We start from the raw sequence: 23,469 nt of genomic DNA on the forward strand, positions 1-23,469 counted from the left end.
ATCCTAAGGTAACATAGCCATATCGTATCCCGAACTTGGGGCATGACAGTGACCCTCCATGTCAATATGGAATATGGTTAAACCAAAATTTACCATCACCAAATTTGTAGGATTCTGTTCGGTACCTTCCGAGCTATCTAACACAAGCCTTCAAAGACATCTATTGAAGACATGTAAAATGGGATCATGTTTCATGCACAGGGAGAACTTTTATCAGGATCTTCAGGAACTATAGAAATAGAGTGCCTATTTGGCATTGCTGTTTTTTGGGTTTTTGTTTGTCTCCGAATTAGTAATATACCATATGAAGATTGATGTTGGACACAACATTTCCATAGAACTTTTATCAAGCAATAAATATCTACTTTCCAAAGTTCTCATGATTTTATTTTTACCAACAATCTGGGGAAAAAATAAAAAAGTTTCATGGTACGTATTTCCTTCTTGGGTTTTTGGACAAAAAAGAAAAACAAAAGCAATACCAATGGTTGTCCTAGATTGCTACTCTTTATTCTGACTGTCACATAGTCTTTTTCCCCCTCCTTTCTTGAGACTAGAGGGGCTAGTCCCCACCTTCTACCCTTATTTCCACCCCACACTTCAGGGTGACTCCAACTAAAATCAAAGTCGACCTTATCCAAGTGGCAAGATTTGATGGTTACTATGTAATCATGCCATTAGAAGAATGAAAAAATGGTTACCATGTAACCATCTGAATAAAAGTTCGATGGTTACTATGTAAACATGTCATTAGAAGAATGAAAAAAAAAGCACTGAAAAATCCATTGCACCTTTTTATTTCAACTGCACTATCAGTGACACAGCCACTTTCTGACAGTCGCTTGAATATGGAATACCAAAGACTACAATAGAACAAATCACCAGCATTTCAAGTTGCATTTCTATAAACCAAACACACGTTACAAATTATTTATCATTCTTGCAAGTTTTATATCAGAGTTCAGTGAAAACTTAGCAGCAACAACAGGACTTGGCAAACTCGATATTTGTACATATTTAAGGAGTGGGGTTTCGGTGACCCTTCTACCTTTGTGTAGTGAGCATCTCTTCCTTCCTGGAACTGGTGAATTCATACAAATAGAACCATTACTTAAAGTAACACCACATGCAGATGATGATCTGCTCACCGCTCTAGAGCTCTCCATGCTTATCATTAACCCAGGTGATGTGACCCTCCTTCCTTTGTGTTCTTCACATCTTTTCCTTCCTATTACTGGTTTCCTCCTACAAACATAGCCATCACCAATGACCACTCCACAGATATCATAGGGCTCATCAAGGTTACATTCTTTTTTTGTCATCCAATCTTCACTTGTTAATAATCTAGTTCCAGCAATTCTCTGTCCTTTATGGTGCTCACACCTTTTTCGCCCTGAAACAGGCTTTTTCCTGCAAATAGACCCATCCCAATAGACGACTCCACAGATGTTATATTCCTGGTCAACATCATATGCAGATGTTAGATTCTTGGTCAACATCATATGAGATTGGAGTTTACTATCAGATGATATGTGTAGATGAGATTCAAGAACCCTTCTGCCTTTGTGTAATTCACACCTCTTTCTTCCATGAATTGCTAGTTCGGAACAAACAGAACCGCCTTCTGAAACAAAACCACACACAGATGATTTCTCTGATGTTGCTGTGAGTTCTCCGCTAGTTACTTTACCAATGCCAGCAATCCTCCTTCCTTTATGCTCTTCACACCTTTCTCTTCCTTTAACTGGTTTGTTTCTACAAACTAATCCACCACCAATACCCACTCCACAGATATCATGATCCCCAGGAATGCCATCACCCCCTTGAACTAATCGAGGGCGGGAAGTAACAAACTTGAGCACGTCTGGGAGAAAACCTTTCCTACCTTCAGATGATCCCACTTCATCAAGTGGCATGCTTCCATTGATTTTGATCCCTGCTTTCTTATCAAATACAGTCTGCTTCCACTGCTGTACCTTTCTATAGGCAGATGAGATTGGGCTGGTGGCTGCCTTATCTAACTTTGAGAGGACCTCTTCTCGGCGACAGACACCATTTCCACGTCTATTCCAGGCATAGTCAAAGACTTCAAGCAGGCTGGCCTCTGTCTTCTCAGCTTCTATTTTGCTAGTCATCTGTCGATTTCAACAAGATTCATTTAAGAGCTTAGAAGGTAATAAAGCAGCAGCTAAAATAAAGCAGAGACTTAAAATTTCCAAAGATGTTTTAGAAAAGCAAGCACAAGTTCTATGGAGTATGGAAAACACATGTTTGATACCATTGAGCATTAGAATTTGTTTGACATATGGAATGGATCAAGCTTTTCAGATGTTCGCAATCAATAATGATTTCGCATTTATTTGTGCATGTGGTTCTTTTTCTCAGATGCATTTATTTATTTATTTACCAGTAAACCTCGCAAGAGTTCTACCTTAGATAAGATATTGATAGAAGATTTAGTTACATATGCATGGAATGATGATACTTCTATTATTAATCAAGGTGTCATCATCATTATCCCATTGTTATATCCTAGGTCCAAGATTATCTAATAGAATCTTTTAATACAGAAAAAAATTTCCAAAACAATTTACATCCTTGTTACCATATTATTTCTTGCATGTCCTTTGAAGTGCTGCAACATGGTTTTCATGCTTCCTCACCTAAAAATTTGGAACGCTGTAGTTCCATGGATCACCTTGTAATACCTTCCATTGTGATATCTAAAATTCATTGGTCATTTAAAGCATTAAGAAAAGAGAGGGAAGCATAAAAAAAACCCTCCTTACCGGAACCCATCTGAACATGATGGAGTGTCCCCTTGAGAAAATCTCTTTGAACAGTCCTGGTCCATTCTGAGTAAACGGGAATTCAATTTTATCTGCAGAAGTACTTGAATTTCTATGGTCCAAATGAGCTCCTGCACGGCCATATTGTTGGAGCCTTGTTCTAACATTATCAGCTTGCCCAAGGTACACAACAATAACATTCTCTGCAGCATGCCTGCGAGTCCTCTTATCTTCACCTCCAGGATTTGAAGCTATGCCTAACTCATAGAGACCAGGGCATGCACTATGTATAGGAATATTATGGATCCTGTACCTTTCTACTCCATCTTTTCCCAAGGAGTAGTCCTCCCAATCAGATGGTCCAATAAGAACCTAAGCAGATACAGAGGAAAAAAAACATTAGCAACTTACTTAAAAAGAGTGAAAAGTGAGCTTGAGAGAAGGCATCCTCTTATATACATACAAATGTATGTCTGTGAGAATATATGTCTCTACAATGTATATTGAAAGAGAATGTGCTCTTAATGTTATTTTAGAATGGCAATGCTGTCACTTGTAATTCAAGTTCAATAATATCATCTATCGAGCAATTGTTAGACAATTCAAAGAGTCATATTTCTCCATGCCTCTTACACAAAGCATTACAAAATGCTGACACAAAAGGATATTGTAGCTCTGGAATATGTTGTAAAGGAAGATGCAGTTCAGAAGTATTCATTTGCCTTTTTGTCCCATCCAGATTGTTTGAGAGAATTGTTCAAAAACCTGACTTGAAAATTAGAAACATGACCAAATATACACACGCACTTGCACAGATACACACACACCAGCCCCAAGATTTTGGTTTAACAAATCAAAGTGGAAGTAAATTTTATGATAAGTGAGAAGGACTTAATCTGAATGTAATTTTTAATTTTATGGATATAAAATCATGGCTACTTTGATATTGCCATGAAAAATTAAAAAAATAATTTATTTTATATGTGTATTTCTTTTCTTTTTTTTTTTTTTTTTTTGAGAGAGAGAGAAAGAGTATTGTATGTGCATTCCTAACTAAGCCATACTAGATAATACACAAACAATGCCAATTCATCCCCATAAGAATAAGAGGTTTGTACAGACAAGTGAGATCAAACTCAGATGTACATGTATATAAATTATACTTCCATGTATCAGTCTTCATTTCCTAGATTTACTTCCAATTGCTATCAAAGAATTAGACATTGGATTCATGCTTGAAACAACCACTAGAAAGTGTTGGGCTTTCAATGGTGGAAATTGGTAGATATCTTGATGATCCAAATTTTGGATTCAGTTTTCCTGAATTTGTATTATGAAATATTGATAGGTATTACTGACGGATTATCACTGAAAATTGGCAACTATGCCACCATTCATTACCAGAAGTTCCTAAATTGGGAAAATTTAGAGATTTTTTCTGCTTGTTGAGAACTTTACAAATTCATGCCCAGATAACCATTTTTTGAAGTTGATGCGTGGTTTTAAAAAGTTCACTGATGGTAGCTCATTTCATATTATGGGTTTTAGCATGTTAAAAACTCCATTGGAAAATCATATTCGCAAACTCATATAGTTATTCTATTAACAAACATCTTGTTTCTTCATGAATAAAAAAAATAGGCTAGTGGTTACCTAAGCTCAAGAATTTATGGCCAGTATTTTCTTTAAGTCAACTTGGACCTAGTCCTCCTACAAATAATGTGATGGTGGTCTCCACCCATGATACAACGAACTTCAGGCCTTAAGTTTTTTTTTTTTTTTGCACTCCAAGAAATTTATAATTGTGAATTTGAACCAGCTTTAAACCAATGCAAAAGGAAAACAAACATAAAAAAACTTTGAAAGTTCGGTAATAAAATCCAGAGAAGCTTCTCCATGTTTCAATAATTTTAATTGTAAAAAGTATTGGATACATGCTAAAGATAGAAGACCAACACTCTGCATAATATGTAGTACATATAACCAAGGTCTTACATCCCAATGGGATGGGGGAGATCCTAGCCATTATGTCCCATTTCTATGAAAAAGCAGGATCAGGATGGGTTTAGGACTCCAAAACCTATCCACGCAGAGAGAGAAGAAAGATAAAGGAAGTAAAAGAAGAAAAGATGAAGAAAAGGAAAAATACTGAAAGGAAAGAAGACGGAAGAAAGAAAGAAGGTAGAAGATAAAAAAAAAAGATAAAAAGAAAGTAAAGGAAGGTAGAAGAAAAGAAAGAAAGAAAGAAATAGGGAGTAGAAGAAGGGGAGAAAGATAGAGGACAGCTACCAAAATGTATGATTGAGAATCTAGGACTGCTTCCTGGATGGGATAGGACAGCGGAGCATCGCATTCCATGACAAAACTGGGACACCTACATCCCACAGGATTTAAATGCTTGCATATAACAAACAGAATTTCTAAGCCGCAAATTGGTTTTGAGGCTATCACCAGAAAGTAGATCACCAATTTCATGTGAATCTAGGAAGATTTATATTTGTCCTATAAGTAAATCTCAGGTTTCAAAAGCTGATTTCTGCACAAACTTCACTATAAACTGCAAATTTAATAAGTTTCTATCAGCAAAAAATCTATTGCAAATTGTATGAGGAAAGGGAAAGAAATTAATTGCATGATTCGATTACATATGACCTCTTGAAGCAAGTTCAAAGTTAGAGGAAACAGTAATCAAGGTAAATAAATTGTGACAATATAGAAGTATAAAGCAATGAAATTAAGGACACTAAGAAGAAGTGATGAGGGTAGAGAAGGAAGGGATGAGTGATAAAAAGAGAGAAAGATAGGGAAGAAAGGAACTTAAACATGGCTAATCTTTGTTTTGGTTGACACCAAGACTTAAAACTGTCTGGTTGGGATAGGAGCCTTGTGCACTATTTCTGCTTAAAGCAGAATCTAACTAGCTAAAAGAACCTGAATGACTAAAATTATAGCAAACTACTTATCATTCTTATCATAGTAAACTACGTATCTTTCTTATCGTTCACCTCCATTAGATCTTCAGTTTGATAGTGGAGAGTAAACAGTGCAACTATCAAATGATGGTTATGGTTTATCTTAATCATATCAATATATCACCATCTATCATCAGGTTGACAATATACTTTGCAAAACCCTTAGGATCCTTAAGGATAGAGTCATCATATCATAGGACCCTGACCTTGTCAGAAAAAGTGTGAATCTTTTGTCCAAAAATTGTATCATATGGATTCATCCTCGATAGATCAACAAGGATTGATTTTACTGTTACTTGTTCTAACTCAAGATTAAACTACCTAAAATGCCCTTATGCTGTCTATACCAGGGATTTCAGTCTCAATACAAGATCCCTTATGGTAGCTTACTAGTATAGGTCAGGGCGGCATAGGAGACACCTTAACCAACACATGATATAATGACAGCAGCTATACCATGTGCCAGTGTAGTACCGTATGAAGCCCCTATTATTGTACCAGTAACCTATTAGGTTAGTGTGGTCTACGTGGTAACCAGGGGGTATGGGTCAGTACAAAAAACTGCAGTTGATACATCAAATAATCTTAAAAGTAAAACATGAACTTCTTATTAAATAATTTAACCTCCAGTCATAGCCAATTGAATCCCAAGACCCATATATGGTTCTATATTCCAGCCGTAAGTATTTGGCACCTTAGATGAGATTTTCATCATTAAAAGAATCAAAAGAAAGAGATCTTCACCTACGAAGGCTGTGTTAATAGACTCTTCGATCTGGCTAAAAATCAACCTTAAATATGTATTAGTCAGTTGGATACATCTTATAATCAAACATAAAAAAAATTCTTCGATTGCACCTTCTAAAGTTTGGTAAAAAGATGGACTCATCTAGTAACTCATTTGACCTTCCATAAAGAATTATTTAAATTATTTGGGAAGATTGGATGATAAAAACTAGGACAGAGTCATGTTGGTTGCTACTTATTTTCACCTAATACACCCCCTCCCCCTCCTTAAAAGAAAATTTGGAAGTACATCAATGGACCCTGCTTCACAGGCTTCTCCCTCTGGGAAGACCCAAGTCTCACAATCAGGATCTTGAAATAAGCTACAATTTGGTGTTCCTAGAGGTGGGGGCCTTTGATGTTCTTTCAGGGGGGCATATTAAGTGAAGATAAGGTCAACCAATACAGAAAGAGTAGTATTACTAAGAGAACTCTGGAATTGGTGGGTGCCAATGTGGCTCATCTCTTGAGTATAACCTCCGAGTGTTGGAACAAAGTAAAAATCTTCTTCAATTTTGCCATCATGGACACTTTTATGCTGATCAATTATTGGCACTAGTTCTTTCAATTCAACTCAGTGGAAGTTATAAATCAAACCATAACTATAAGTTTGTGGTCTACGTAAGCCTGAAAAGAAGTCAAATAATTCTAAGGGCTAGACATAAACACTATAATAAGAATGAGCAACGCAAGCACAAAAACCTTTCCATGGGAGTATATCTCTCCGAAAGACAAACACCTACAGACATACAACACAAGCAGATGTGTCCCCTATCCACTTTGATAGACTTTGACACTTCCAACTTGTAAGTAAAGGCAAGGCACTAAATAAAGACTAATGTAAAACATGAGACCCCACACAAGGAAGAGGAGAGGAAAAAACAATAAGATAAAGAGATTCAAGTCAAACCAGTATGAACTCTTAAAAAAGATAATACAACATGGAGAAATATCGAGTAAGATCAAGTATAAAGATGTAGTTTCACAAAATCCCTAAGTAGGCATATGACTCATGCTAGATTTTGTGTGCCTTAAAGTCAAATATGAGATGTTTGTGTTATTGACTCTGAGAGCATAATGAATTAATACTCCTTCCAGTTTCAAATGATCCAATTCATGCCAATCATGTTTAAAAGCAAAACCATGTGGAAAGCTCTCAAACATGTTAGCAGCTTATGATAAGTTTTAGATTCACCAATATTGGATCAAATTAAACTCTACACCTCAACATTAACTCATTTGTCTGCAACCTATCATTGTTCCAGCCCAAATGTTAAAGTCTTTCCTCTTAATTCTTATAGTATATCATTCAGTCTCCTATCTGTGTGCAGATTAGACAATGCTTCCCAGATACACTTTCAATGTTTAGCCTAACTAAGAAACAAATTTGGTGTCATGATCCTCCAAAGGTAACCAGCTAGGTTAAGACCTCACCCTCAAATTGTGCCTCAAAATTTTCTCCCTACTGTGGAAAAGATTTTAATAAAACATTTTTACAACAATTCCCTGTAATCTCCTCCCTTCACTAAAAATATGAGGCCTTGCAATCTATAAAACAGAGGCTAATTAATGCTGGAATTTTCTGATACAGTAACATCAACAGAAAGAACATGTTTTGCATGAATCTGACCTAACCAAGGTTCATCCTTTTTTCTCTTTTCTGGCTAAATCTAAAGTTTTTTTTCTTTTCTAATTTCTCATTAACAAGCTTGATGCACCACTGAATCAAATTTTAACACAAGAAAAGCACATAAAGCCACAAGTCAACTCAAATTCAACACTACTCAATCGTAGAAAATAAAACAAAGCAAGAAGAAAATCAAATTAGATGCAGTTAAAAAAGGAAGAAAGATAAGAGGAAAGAAAGAACAAACACTGCAACTACATGACAAGGAGAGCATAAAAGATCAACACAAGAAGTAAAGACTGAAAATATATTTCAAACTAACCTTCCATTTGGAGAAGAGGGAGTCGTGCTTGGTTCGCAGGCATTCCTCTCTCTTCAATCTGGGAGACATCTTCTCCCATCGCACCCAGATTCACGGAGACGACAATGACAGTAGCAGCCAAGCTGTTTCTTCTATCGTCGCAGCACTCAACTTTACCGATGAGTGGTCCCAGTACCTTCTCGTTTGCCAGGATTGAAAATGTCCGTTCTATCCCGCTCTCATTTGAACTGATTCGACCGTTACAGTGGCTCGGCCAGATCACGACCCTTCATCTGCTTTCAGAGAACAAAGTAATGCTTGATGTCTTACAGCTGGAATCTAAGATTTGCGCACACGGATGATTCTTGTCATTTAAAACTATTTCAGATGATTGGTATTGGAAAGTATAAATTAGGAAAAAATATAATCATTACTGGTAGTATGATAACCATATATTACAATATATCTTATGAAATTAGAATATATTATTATATTAAAACTTATGTAACTTATTCTATTAGTATTTCATGTAAGTAATATACCATAATGACAATGACAATTATATGAATGTAATATGCAAGTAAAACATTTTATCTTGTATAAAACTGCTACATATATCAAACAATATATTGCAATGATATTAGTTACTACTTTGTATTTTAAAAAAATATTAAACAATAAATATTATAATATATGTTATATATCAGCATATATTATATATTATACATTAGCCCTCATCTATTTATCTAGAAATACAATACCAAGCACTGTGGTACCACTTTATTCCTTTATATGAGAGACTAATACCTGCTAGAATTAACATTTCCATTTCTATGTTAATTATTGAACATGGGAATAAGTTAGAACAGGAAACTATTAAAATTATTAAAACTCATTCTAGTGAAATGAAACTGGCCTAAATGTAGAGATCATTGATGGAGCAACAATATTTCTATGAATAGAAATGTGCAAGGGATTGAGTATTAAGCCACAGCTTGATGACTAGACAAATCAATATAAATCAAGATATAGAAAGCAGCTATTCCAATCTATAAACAATTTTCAAATTTACCACCAATGTCGTTTGAACTTATTATGGAGATTTGTTCTTGCCATTTATTGATTTATCAGTAAGTTTAAATATTAATAATTTCATATAATAAAGGAAATAAAATAATATAATGTTTTTGCTATAAATTTGCCCTATGATTATGAATATCTGGTCAAAAAATAGTTGTGTAGCTCAAAAAGCTTACAACCCACTGATTGGGTCCCTAATAGATCTTCAAAATTGTACCCAAGTTGATCAATCTATACATGCCAAATTAGATCTGCCAAAATGTTATTTAGAATTTAAAATATAAATGGTCTAATCAAGAGAAGGACAAAACCAACAAGACCCTTGATTTGAAAGATAGAGGTGCAAAACTTAAATATAAAGTCAACTTAGATAGGATATAAGTGAATTTAGACTTATAATACACCAACACTATGTTACCTAGTTCATTGGTTTGGTAGGTTTGGATTCGGAACCATACTTCGGTATTTATTGTCTGCTAATATATCTAATACAATATTAGAGATGAAACATGTATTTATGTGTAATTAGTATAGGTACTTGTTGGAATATAGCTTAGTTATAAAATTTGATTAAGAAAATAAAAAACTCTTAATAATAATAATAATAAATGATATAATAAACAAGAATTATTTGGATTGAAGTCTATATAATTGTTATGTTTTACAAGACTTCTATATTTTGATCACTAAAAGTGCTCTTCCCTACTTTCTTTTGTCAATTACCCTTGTTTTTCAAGGGCACAAGTCTCCCACTAGCTTAAATCCATCTTTGGAGTGCTTCCACACCTTTGAATCCCCTCCCATATTAAATAGTTCTAAAATCCTTTTATTAAAAAAGATATTGTTTTATCTTTTTATTCCCCACTTCTTAAATCACATTGAATTGTATTATGAAAGAAGAAAAATCGAATCACTAGTGATTTATATATAGAATCTAATTATTCAAAATAAAATTAATATGGAAAGCTCATGTGAGCTTGGTCATCTCTTCCATTGCAATCTTGCATGCAATGTCATATATAAAGTAAGATGAGCCCGCCTTGTATGTTGCATCACATATAAAATATGACATGCTCTGTGGTTGAACTAGACCATCCAATTGACAATTGGACTAAAGTCTTCTATAGATTCAAAATTACTAATTTACAAGATGTTTTGCTAAAGAATGGTTTCCTAATTCGCTCTATTTTCAGGTCTTCTCTTTAAATAATGTCTAAATTTTTCAATTTATACATATGACCATTATTTTAGACCACAAAAATATAACTTGCATCATGAGATAAATATCCAAACTATCTCTAAACAAAATAGAAGTTTCATGATGACAACATCTTGTCACATAAATCTAGAGATGAAAAAATCATGATATACACCTAAGAAGGTAGAGCAAGATTCAAAATGTTTTACATCTACCCATATGTATATTTTTTCTTTTTTCATTCAACATAAACTTTTATAACCTTTGCTCTATTTATACATACAAGATACAATATGCTCATCTACATAGATTATAACTGTAATGTCCCATCCCAAATGGACCTGAGACCAATTAGGCCTAGTCCACTTGATTGGCCCAATCGCACTGCGTGATTTTTAAAGTATCAAAAAAAAAAAATTAATATGGTGAAGAAGACTTCCGATGAGAGGGAAGCCAATTCCAAGAAGGATTTGGCCTCCCCTCCACTTTATTTAGGGACCCTAAACTCCTTCGAATCCCACATTGAGTTCAAAGAATTTCATCAATGATTTCTAAGTCTCATCGGACGCCACCCACCACCATCATTGCCCAAGCACCGCTGGAAAAAATAAAATAAAGTCGAAAATTTTTGACTGACCCTTCTCTCCCTTTTCTTCAACCCTTGCAACCTTGATTCTGATTGGTTTGTCGTTGGATTTTTCTTGAAAGAATCAAGCCCTATTTTCTCCTATTTTTCTTTGCTCTTTTTCTTGATTCCTTGACACCATTCGTCCCATTAATCGCAAGACTAGAGATGCTGTTGCCCCATCATTGGCTGCATCCTCAGCCACTATCCCTTGATAAGGTGAGACTTTATTGATTTCAGGGAAGAAGAGGATTCAACGGAATCCCCTCTTCACCCAAATAAAGAAGAAAAAGAAGAAGAAGAAGAAGAGAGAGAGAGAGAGAGAAAATAGAGAAAAGAAAAAAAAACTTTTTCTCTCTTCCCTCCTCTCTCCATAATCTCTCTATATTTTTTCAATATAATCTCTATCTCTAGTTTCTCTCTTTATAATTTTCTCTCTCTTCATTTTGTCTTTAGGATTTTTTGGATCTTCAAAAAGATCTTCTTTCAATGATTTTGACGAAACTTAGTGAAGAGATTCTAATCGATGGTTGCCGAATGGCATGCTAGTCCCTACTCCAATAATCAAATCGAGCACCATTAGAGCTCACCAACAATTGCATCTTAGTATGACTGTTGATTTATAGTGGATCACTTGGATGACCTTGATTGATCTTGATGAAGATATCTTGATCAATGGTCGCCAAACAATACACTGACACCCATCATGATCAAACCAGGTACTACTAGCTTTGATAATCTATGGTTTCTATTAAACAATTTGTATACTAGTTTTATTATGATTTGATTAAATCACTTTGATCAAATCGATCGGAATGCCAGATAGTTTCACTTGATTAGCCTTGCCCCACCCAATTAATTTCTCTCTTCTGACATTGTCTCTCTATTTGATTTATGAATCCAATGATAGGTCCGAGCCTGATTCCTTTGAATCCAAGTTGATCCAATAGATAGACTTCGAATTATCTTATTAGTTGGAAACTCCGCACCATTCGAGCTTTTGTCAAGCATCATAGAATCTAATTTTTATTGACCTCTATCAAATCTTTGCATCTTTAATGATCCTAATTAAATAAAATTATTTGATCGAATTGACTTCTGATCATTGGGCAATGTACCAGCCTCCATCTTGACTTTTGTCAAATGCTGCTGATTTGATCACCTTTGATCTCTGTTGAATCATCTATATCCTAGTTTAATCTTAATCGGATAAAGTTGGATGACCAAATCGATGTAGATTAATTGTTAGATACAATTACTTATCAATCATATCTTTCTCAGTTATCTATGTCCTTTCTAATTATTATACTTGATCATATACAAGGTTGTAGTTGTCTTGACAAGAAGATATCTAGCACTGAGATATTACAATATGATCTATATACTGAAGATTTCAAAAAAAAATTTAAAAATTATTTAAATTTATTGGAGTACATATGAGGTAAGTAATACTTCATTTTCTAGATTTATCAACGGATTATATAGTAATTATATCATTGAGTTTTGAATCATATTATTTGTAACTATGAATATGAAGCATGATATTTATTTATTGAAATTATTATAGAGTACTATTTGATGTATTATCAAAATAGTTTTGCATATTGCTCGATTGAAATATGAAATTGATTTTATCAAAAAAAATTGATTTGAGATGGATTTGAACTTGCAAGTTTTGCATATTACTCGATTGCAATATGAAATTGATTTTATCGAAAAAAGATTTAATTTAAGATGGATTTTAACGCGTAATCTAACTATGCATCGAAACCTTACCATTAGATATTATGCATTGGTACAATAATATCCTATTAGTGAGGGTTATACATCGATATACTGATATCTTATCTATGGAAGTTATGCACTAGTATATCGACATTCTACCAATAGAGATTGTGCACTGGCACTAGCATATCGACTTCCTACCAAAGGAGACTATGCACTGATAGATCAATACCCTGCTAGTGGGGATTATATACTTGTACATCGATATTCTATCAGTAAACATTATGTGCTGGTATATTGATACCCTGTCAATGAAAATTATACATTGGCACTTTGACTTTGACTATTCTAAGCTCATTCTAGCCTAGCCATAGGATATAAGTATAGTCATAGTTAATGATTGTCAAGATAAATAGGATATTTTAAAAAAAATAGTTTATGAATAAAAATGAATTTGAAAATAAATTTTGAAAAGATTAGATTTGCATGCATCCTATTTTGATAGTGCTGTATATTTTGAAATGGGTTTTGAATTGATATACTCTACATGCTTATTTTTAGTATATTATTTTTACTAGATTTATCTAACCAAAATATTCATTGCTTACTGGGCCATCTAGTTCATTACTCTATATTTTATTGATTTTATAGATTCAAAGGACTTGCTTGACTTAGAGATTCATTATGGGAACAAAGTTTGAAACAGAGTTTGATATCTTTATTTTAGATTAGAATTTAATGAAGTTTGATAAAAATTTTGCAAAATATTTGATTTAACTATTTAAATTTAACTTGAACATTAATTTATGGATTATTTGTTCCATTGTTGCTTTATGATATCATTATGAGATGCCTTGCTTGTCATGGGAAGAGTTCTCTACAAGTATACGATGATTGTCGTGACCTCTGTTTCATAGTCTCAGGTCGGGAGCATGAAATAACAAAGGCATCAAATGATAGGTGAGTTAATGCCATAAAGATATTTTTCAAATTCTCTTTTTTTTTTTTTGAGTCATTGCCTTTGACAAAGCCTATTGAGACACTCATGATTGAGAAATATTGTGCAATGATCATTTGTGACTGCTTCAGGCACCATAATCTTGACTAGATATTATGAAAAAAATTATTAAACAAATCAAATAATAAGATTTTCTAAAAGAAATAAATAAACAGGTATTAGGTTAAACTTTTAGGGATTATTTTTATTGTAGATAGTGTTATTAATCTCTTATGTTGATTTGTAAACAGATGCCTAATTTTAAGAATATATGTTAGAATTTTTTTTCACTTAATTAATGAAAGATGCTTTAGCACTCACCATCCTATCTACATTTAGCAAATCATATCATAAATAAGCTTATTGAGCATTAAGAATAATAAAATAATTTATAAGCTTTTGTAAACTCCTGTTAAGCTTGAGCCTCATTAAAGACCAAATATATGGGTAACCATTTTTCAAATGAACTTGCTTAAATTTATCATGATAATTTTAAAGCATTTTTTTTCTGTCAAATAATAATAAGAGAATAGGATATATAGACTGGTTCAAAAGTTTCTCGCTCACAAGAAATACATACTAATTATGTTAAGTTAATTCTAGGAAACATGAATGCAAATCAAATAAAAATGTCAAAATTACCTTTTCCTTTTTAGTATAGAACATTGTTAATGGAGAATTGGATAGTTAAAATATCTTGGATAGACGAATCAATGATCTAATAATTTGGTGTTACTTTCTTCATTAAAAGGATAGTCTTCACATAATCTGGTGTTGGGTATAAAATACCCACAGCCGAAATCCTCGCCGGCATCGACTACGAACAGGACAGCTCCGCCCGGACTCCTACGGGAGCCGGGCTCCGCCGCCGACATCGACTACAGGACGGCTCCGCCCGGACTCCTACGGGAGCCGGGCTCCGCCGCCGACATCGACTACAGGACAGCTCCGCCCGGACTCCTACGGGAGCCAGGCTCCGTCCTCATCGTCGACCGCTGGTAAGTCTCGTCCGGACTCCTACGGGAGCCGGACCTCTCCTTCGACTCAAATCACAGGAGGACTTCGTCCGGGCTCCTATGAGAGCCGGACTCCGTCCTCAACTTCGACGGCTACAGACAGACTATGTCCGGACTCCGTCCGGACCCCCACGGGAGCCGGGCTCCACCCACGACCCCAATCGCAAGGAGGACTCCGCCCGGATCCATACGAGGGCCGAACTCCAACCGCTGCCGAGCTTCAGCCTCTGCACTCCCAGGCCACAATCACGGCCACGATCCTGCTCCACTCTCTGCGGCGGATCCCGCGCCCACGCGGCTCCATTACTGCCTGACAGGCCACGATAAACGGCCGCGATCCTGCTCCACCTCCTGCAGCAGATATCGCGCGATTCTCCCATCCGCTGACAAGATGCCGCAGCATCTGCATCCCACTTCCCACGGCAGATTCCACGTGGCACGCCCCAGTGATGGCCACGGCTCCGCTCCACTACTCTTCGCAGTAGATTCCTCCTGACTAAGGGCGGCCCACTACCTGGCGGTTACAAACGTCGCCATCAATCCGTTACCTCCCCCGCCTATAAAAGGGGGACCCAGATACGTTATTCTATAAGCTCATTTTCTTATCTCAAAATTCTGCTAAATTCTCCGTTCGAGCACTCCATTCTTGTTGAGGCAGAGAACTGACTTGAGCGTCGGAGGGTCTTGCTGGAGCAACCCCACCTCCGGTTTAGACTTCCTTTGCAGGTCCCAGCGGCGACCGTGACTTCCCCGACTCCAGCTTCTCCGGCGCAGGCAGATTTTTGTGCCAACAGGTTGTAACATGGTGTTCTTCCTAATTAAAATAAAAATCTATGATCTCCCATAAGGTATACCATCTATTGCATGTAAGATAGGATGTTTTGAGCTTTACTGCAACAAATTAATGACACCATTCATGAGATCCAAAACAATCCATCAATGGATATATGGTGGAATAAGTATATTTTAGTACTAGAAATATTAAATTCAAAAATCAAGATAATTTTTAACTAACATCAATTATTTGATAAAGAGAAAAGGATGATAGCCGAATACTTGAGATGATTATAAGGAATATGAGAACATAAGAGAAGGTAGAATGGTTTAGCCATCTTCTTTAACAAAATTATTTTCTCGTTTTGCCTTTTCTAGATGGATGATATAATTTTCAAGGTCAAATATTTATAGTTATAAGATGCATGCTTATGTAACTTAATGGAGATAATTCAATCAAAGATGATCTCTAGGTTGAGTCTTTCATGGAACTGAATAAACTTATATTTTGATGTTGAAGAGCTCGTTGCTCCCTCCTTAGTAGAGAAGAGCAACCGACTCTCCAAATAAAGAATGATTGCATAAAAAGATGATACGGCACTTAAAAGGTCATATCCAATAGATATTCATGGCAACCATACAATCATGCTCCACCTATAGTTGTGCTATCTATTCTCATAACTATTGGTTCTCCATATCTTTTGGATCAATATCTAGTATTAGGGCGCCATTGCAAGTATTCTAGAAATGCAGGAATTACTTTGACCCCAATGTAGTATGTAACAATCTTTCATTTGAAAAGGAAGAGACCTCCCCAATAATATAGCACCAAAAAAGAAAAAAAATAGAAAAATAAATCCCAAACATATAGAAGAGTGGAGCAAAGAATGAAAATATATTCAACTTAAAAATTCTCCCACACAATTTTCTAGGATCTAATTGAAACAAGGGAAGTATATACAGAATGAAGCTCCTTGTATTCAAATAGGATTTGATAGTATCTATGTTTGATCTTGATATTGGGTACTTCCAAATTTGCCTAGATTCAATGATATTAACCATTTTTCCTCATATATCTGAGACTTATCTTCCTTGCCTGCATTAATCTTCTAAAACCATCTTGCATCCAAATCTAATAACAAACTTATTTGCCTCTTTCGTCAGTTTTGACTGGGGCAAATATGTCTTGGCTATGTCCACATCACATACATCTTTCATTTTCAGAAGGAAGTAAATCATCATAGATAATCAATTATCTTCCAAATATATAGCCTATTCATAAGCATAGAGGTAATAGGCTAGAGTTGCATTGATTTCTTAATCATCCATTGACATAAAGCTCTTTTTGTAATATTGGATGGGCTCAACTCTAGGGGAGAAAAGGTACTAGACAAGTATGATAAAGAGTATATTAGGCAGTAGTTGATTAAAGTTAGTTGGCAACTATAAAAGTAGAAATTCTATTGCATAAGACATTGGATTTTTCTAATTTTTTGGTTCCTTTTATAAAGTTGATGATTTTGCTTTTGTTTAATTTGAAAAGTTTCTATTTCGATTTGTTCTTATTTTGTGTATTCTGGACTATGTTTATATTCTGGATAGATAAAAACTTTGATATATTTTGTAGTTGTTAAGACTAGAAAATCAAATATCTAACTAACAGCTATCATTTTCAGCAATTAGATGGTGTTGACATGCTTTTGGCATCTCTGTTTTGATTATCTAACATCAGCTTGATATAATTCTTGCCTACCTCTAGTATATAAGGAGGATAAAGGATTAAGTTCAATCCTCGAAGAGGTGACTAGCTAGAATGGTTAAAAAGGTCAACATGCTGCTAAGAGAGAACAAGGAGGATGGCCAAATGAGAAATTAAATAGATCATAAAACATCGAGCAAATAAGACTGACACTATAAATTACAAACTACCAACTGTAAAATGAGTTTGTCAGAATTCTAAGGTTCATTATTGATCTTTCTTTTGATGGTATCATGTTTTACATTCACTGTTAAGTAATGCATTCCTGTTTAGAATTGCATTGTATTGAAGTTCTTCCAATTATTTAGTTTGAGAACTAATGGATATATTACCTTACAAATACTTTATAAATCTCAGACAATTATTTGCCATATTTTATAGATTGAAGACAATTGTACCCAAGTCAATAGACAGCCATATGCCCAATTAGACCCACCAAACATTTGTTCGAAAATTTCAATATACATCACTTGCTCAAGCGGAGGCCCAAACTAGCATAATCCTTAATTGGTAATGTTGGGGTCTAAAGCTTAAAGCCGATGTTAGTTGGTATAGGTTATCTACAAAGCTAGATTGGACCAGATCCAACCCACTTGTTGGCCTACTCTTTAAATAAGTTCAAAAGCTTTGATCTATGCTTATAACCATTGGTTTGATCAGACAAATGCAACTTGTATCATGGGATACATATCCAGACATTACATAAACTGGATGTTTCATCACACTGACATCCCATCACATAATGTTGTAAAAGAAAAACCATTTTACATGTGGCCAAGAAATTGGGACAAGGTTCAAAGCATTTAAGGCTTACCTATATCTGTATGTTTTTTCTTTGTTCGGTTCGACAAAGAATTTTATGGTCTTCATATTGTTGCTACATATATGGTTCAACATAGAATTTTGTCCACATATTTTCTATTTTTATGCATGTTTAGGCTTGTGGATTTCCCCATCACTGATTTCATCAGAAGACTTGAGGTTGCTAAGAAAGCTTTGAGCCAGTGGAAGTTCATGACCGGTTTCTGTGGAACTCCTAAGAAAGATATCAGGGATTAGTATGATGAGTACAAGCACTGGATCAGAGAAATATCCAAACAAAATCCAAAATTCCACAATTTCAAACCATGTGTCATGAATTTCAAATCATGCTCAACCTCTAGTAGGCACTGGTGACGGAAAAAAAAAAGGAAAAATAGCATTTCTTGAGACCTGATGGATCTGAGGAGTATGTTGTTTCTTTGCCACTATTTTGATGCATTGGACCAAGGGGAGTCCCTTAAATGAAAAGGATTGTTTGGAGCAAAATACACTATCTTGATACCGAACTCTGTATGGATGCCATTCTATTATTATGTCAGTACATGCATTATGGAGGCCGATTCGGTGTATTGAATATCGGTACATATTCTATGCTGTGCATCAATGTTGAATCAATATGGTACAGTAATGCCAAAGTATCATCCGATTCGGTATGGTACGATATACCTTGCTCCTAAACCCATAAGCCTGGGAGAAGTGAGCTGTGTGGACTTTGGACAAACTGAACAATCTCCGTTTAGAAGTAAAGCCAATAGCTTTTGGCAGGTTGGGATAACTTGTGATCTGAGACTAAAATGCTCAACCATTAGTAGCAATATCTAGAAATTATTTTCAATACTTCAACTATAAAGGATATAGAAAAATGGAGCGATATAAGACAGAGTACATGGCAAAATGAAGAACAGAGATGCTTCTGCAACTGAACCAAGAGGCAACATTGTATGCCAGTAAGTATAGAAGATAACCAAAAAAGCCAACAATGTTGTACATGTTAAAATGTCAAGCAACAAAAAGGTATGCACATGGAACAAGTTAATGTTAGCACTTAGGAAGTATTTACATGGTGATACAAGAATAGAATTAAAATTATTACCGCTAAAAGTGACAAAGGATTGGTTGAAACTGTACAATATATAAACATTTACTTTTTAAAAAAATGAAGGATCAGAAGTGATGGTGATTGGACTAGTCGCCAAGGAACAGGGAAGACACAAAGATGTCAAATAAAGAGGGAAAGACGAAAGAGAAAATGTATGCAAGTCTTGGGATGATACAAAATGGAATGCTTTGGAAAGTGAACCTCTTGATATTAAGCATATAGCAAACAAGGCTTCAAAAGATAAACCCTAAGTAGATAGGATAAAATTTGTGGATAGTTGGACATAATCATTAGATTACATGAAGAAAATTAGGCATTTAAATCTTATCAGATTAAATTGCTTCAACTAAAAGACCTCTAGTACTCAATGAAATAGCTTCTTGATGATCAAAAAATGCACCAATGGACCAAGTTGAGCCCACAAAGACATTGCTACTCCTACCCAGATCACAATAATTTCTAAATATACAAACAACATTATAAAATATCCAAGTCACAAGTAAGAATCCTAGAGATATTCTATCAAGCAAATAATAAAACTGTGAATTATTAACCATAGCAATCAGATGAACCAAATTACTATTTAGTGCATCTTGCTCATTTTCCCAAAAGTAAGCTTTTCCATTTTGTACATGCAGTGTTAACAAACTCTATCCTTCCATACTCAAAATTAATGTGCCCTCGCCCTTCAAACTGAAGAAAAGCTACAGCTTCAGCAGAGCCATTGTAATATCTTCCCATGTTCAAGAAGGATGTTCTGTACCTGATAACATATGATAACCACCATTTGAGCTTTTTTTTTTTTTTTTACTTCATAACATAATCTCCTACTTCCCATGTATGTACGCAAACAGACATATGTACGTACAAACATATCTACTAGATGTATGTATGTGTGTGTGTATGAATGTATTCTTAAACAACTAAGAAACATTGTTTGATTCTGTAGAAGTAGTCTCTGTAGCTAACTTGACAACAACTTTTATTGTTTCTCTGTTATCCACATCAGGAAGGAACCTAACTGAGAATAAAAGCTGAGAGTGAAAGAGGATACACATAATATGGAAGTATTAGAAAGGATCAAAAAGAAAGCAAAATAACTTAGGCGAAAAATCCACCAAATTATCATAATCTTGTCTCACATCTGGAAGATGATGAGTGGATTATGTTTTATGTTGCAGCCAAATAAATCAATGCATAAATATAAAACAAACAGCACATTAACATCAATAGGTCATGCAGGAAAGAATTTTTTTTAAAAAAAAAAATGAAAAACATACACCAGCTTGAAGGAATTCAGAGTCACTTCCTAGGCCTACCATTTCTGCAATTTGACGTGCATAATCTTTGATACCATCAAAAGTCACACCATCCTCAGAGTGGAAGGCAATCTGATTATCCTCCAGGAGCACCATCCTGAAAAATCGTAACAAAATTATTATACCGTCAGATAAAAGTGGACCAATCAACCATTCCCATATACTCCTTTTATATGTAACAAAGAGTTTCACGATCAATGCTGGTGCATGTAAGTTCATGAAATCCTTCAAAATGTGAGCTGAGACAATGACACAGTTACAGACAATCAAATGGGATTTGCTTGGTTGTTATGGGATTCCTAAACATTTCAGTGATACAAGGACTACCTTTTTTTCATGCTGCCAGAAGAAAGAAACTGATCTTTCGTAATTTTCACATTGCCACTCCATATTACATCCTTACCAGCTGGCCACTGCAAAGGGATCTTGTAATCCTTCGGAGGACGAACCAAACAACCTATGTCAACATCATCCACTTCACAGTGCCTATCAAATTCATCCCCCTCATGAAACCCAGCTAACAGGTTTGCAGAAACATGGTAACAAGGAACATGGTTCTCTCTTTCTTTCCCACATAACCGAAGCTCCCCCAATGGAGTTATCCCAAGGGAGAGTGCCTGTATCTCTACAAGATCACTTATTGTTTGCTCCCTTAACCTCCTGTAATTCCTATATATGTAAGGTACTGGCGATTGACCTACAGAATTCCAGGTAGCTGGATATGGTGAGCTTAAAACAGTGATTAATGCAATAACAATGATGAAGTAAAGAAGCACGAATTCAATGATGGCCACCGGCCAAAGTTGACAAAGTGTCTGTCAGCCCAGGGTTTTCTCTTGTCCATAACCAACAGGGCTTACAGTGCTACTTTAATAACTGAAATCAGGCCCACAAGCAAAGTTCCTGTCCTCTAAACCTAAATCTCGGTAAATACTGAATTAAAGCAGTCAGAAATGACATCAGATTCGAAGCTTCACACGGTTGACAATCAGAACAATTCTTACTCCACAAGCAGATTCAGCCAGAAAAACAGATACTTTTCGCTGATACCGACACCTAATACGAGATGTAAACTATAAAGTGGAGTGCAAATACAGAACACAAAAGGCACAAATGGCAATCAGGTCATGCAACCAATTGTTGAAATTCTAAGCTCAAATCAGGTCCCATTCAACTTTCATAGCATATAATCCTCAAAATTGTACAGCACTTAACTAAAATCAGGCCAGAAGGGGGCATTCAAATTCCACATTGTGAATAGAATATTAAGAAACAAGATTGGAGCACAATAAGGCCAGATCTCCAGATAAAGAACAGAAGATCAGGAAATCCATCCAAACGATAACCAAACAGCAATATCACCAGCAGGATCGAAGCAAACCCGCAGCCAGATCACCGCCTCTCTCAGAGTAAACCAACCCTACCACCCTGATCATCCTCCCACGCCATCAAGAACCGAATCTCCCAGCAATCCCCGACAACCATCTTCCTTATCGGCGAAGAAACACGATCAGTCAAAACAAAAACAGCAAATCCCACTCACCAGAGCACCAAATCTCGACATTCCGTCGATCTCCGACATCAAACGCGACGATCTCTTCCGTCCGAAGCATCAAATCGATCTCAGATCCGATCAAACTACGAATGCGGTAGCTTTTTTCTTCAGGAAAAGCTCAATCAGAAGTCCAAATCTAGGGTTTTCCACGCTCCCTTCTCGCCTTCGGAGAGAAAGAGGACAATGAGAAACGGTTATATTCCAACGGACCGAAGATCGACCCCTTGCGTCCCCCGCAGCGAAGAGAGAGTAGGAGGTCGAGTTCTTTTCCTAAATAATATATATAAAAAAAAATTATTTATTTAAATAAATTAATTTTTAATTTATTTATCAGAATGATGTAAAATTTATAAAATATAATTTTGAATGACATTTTATTTTGACCATGTCACCCCTATTTTCCATATAGATCATATAAAAAAAATAAAAAAAATATCAAATAATATGAGATTTTTAAAAAAATCATGACATTTTTTTTCCTCCAAAAAAAATAATTATCATAAATAAAAAAATAAAAAATAATTATAAAAAATAAATATTTTAATTTTGATAAAAATAAAAATTATCATTTAAAATTAGTATCTTCATTTCAAATTATCTTTTTTAAAAATATCTGAAAAAAATTGATGTAAAAAAATTAAAAATATCATTAAAAAAAATTAAAAACAAATAGAAATTATAATTCTAAAATTATTTAAAAATTAATTTTTAAAAAAATATCTCAAAAAAGATCTTAAAAAATAGCATAAAATAAAAAATACCATAAAATTAATTTTTTCAAATTATTTTTTTTTAAAAATATCATTAAAGAAGAAAAAATTGAGAAAAAAATAAAAATTATAATTTTGAATGAATTTTAAAAAATAAAAATTCTAATTCTAATTCAAATAAAAAAGATAATTTTAAATTATTTTATCTATTTAAAATTAATTTTTAAAAAAAATATTTTAAAAAATTTAAAAATTTAAAAATAAAGAATATCATAAAAAAATGAGAAAAAAATTAAAATTGAAATTTTAAATTTT

The 23,469-nt window shown here is 34.7% G+C and overlaps 1 protein-coding gene across 15 annotated transcripts; it reads right to left on the reverse strand.

Moving 5' to 3' along the window:
- Nucleotides 1-774: 774 nt before the first annotated feature.
- LOC140859164 (protein EFFECTOR OF TRANSCRIPTION 2-like) lies at nt 775-22,682 on the reverse strand. Of its 15 annotated transcripts, none has more exons than XM_073260765.1 (7): nt 21,217-22,682; nt 20,890-20,986; nt 19,138-19,254; nt 18,464-18,685; nt 8,497-8,768; nt 2,790-3,161; nt 775-2,135 (listed from the first exon to the last, which is right to left on the reverse strand). In XM_073260765.1, the coding sequence occupies exons 5-7, from the start codon at nt 8,563-8,565 to the stop codon at nt 921-923; spliced, it is 1,656 nt and encodes a 551-aa protein (XP_073116866.1). In that variant the 5' UTR covers nt 8,566-8,768; nt 18,464-18,685; nt 19,138-19,254; nt 20,890-20,986; nt 21,217-22,682; the 3' UTR covers nt 775-920. The 15 variants fall into 15 exon arrangements, with proteins under 15 accessions (XP_073116866.1, XP_073116863.1, XP_073116871.1 ...); XM_073260762.1 differs by having other exon boundaries at nt 19,138-19,260; XM_073260770.1 differs by lacking the exon at nt 18,464-18,685 and having other exon boundaries at nt 22,433-22,682.
- Between the last annotated feature and the right edge of the window lie 787 nt (nt 22,683-23,469).

This window comes from Elaeis guineensis, chromosome 7 (genome assembly GCF_000442705.2).
Source record: "Elaeis guineensis isolate ETL-2024a chromosome 7, EG11, whole genome shotgun sequence".
In the NCBI taxonomy this organism is placed as follows: Eukaryota; Viridiplantae; Streptophyta; class Magnoliopsida; order Arecales; family Arecaceae; genus Elaeis; species Elaeis guineensis.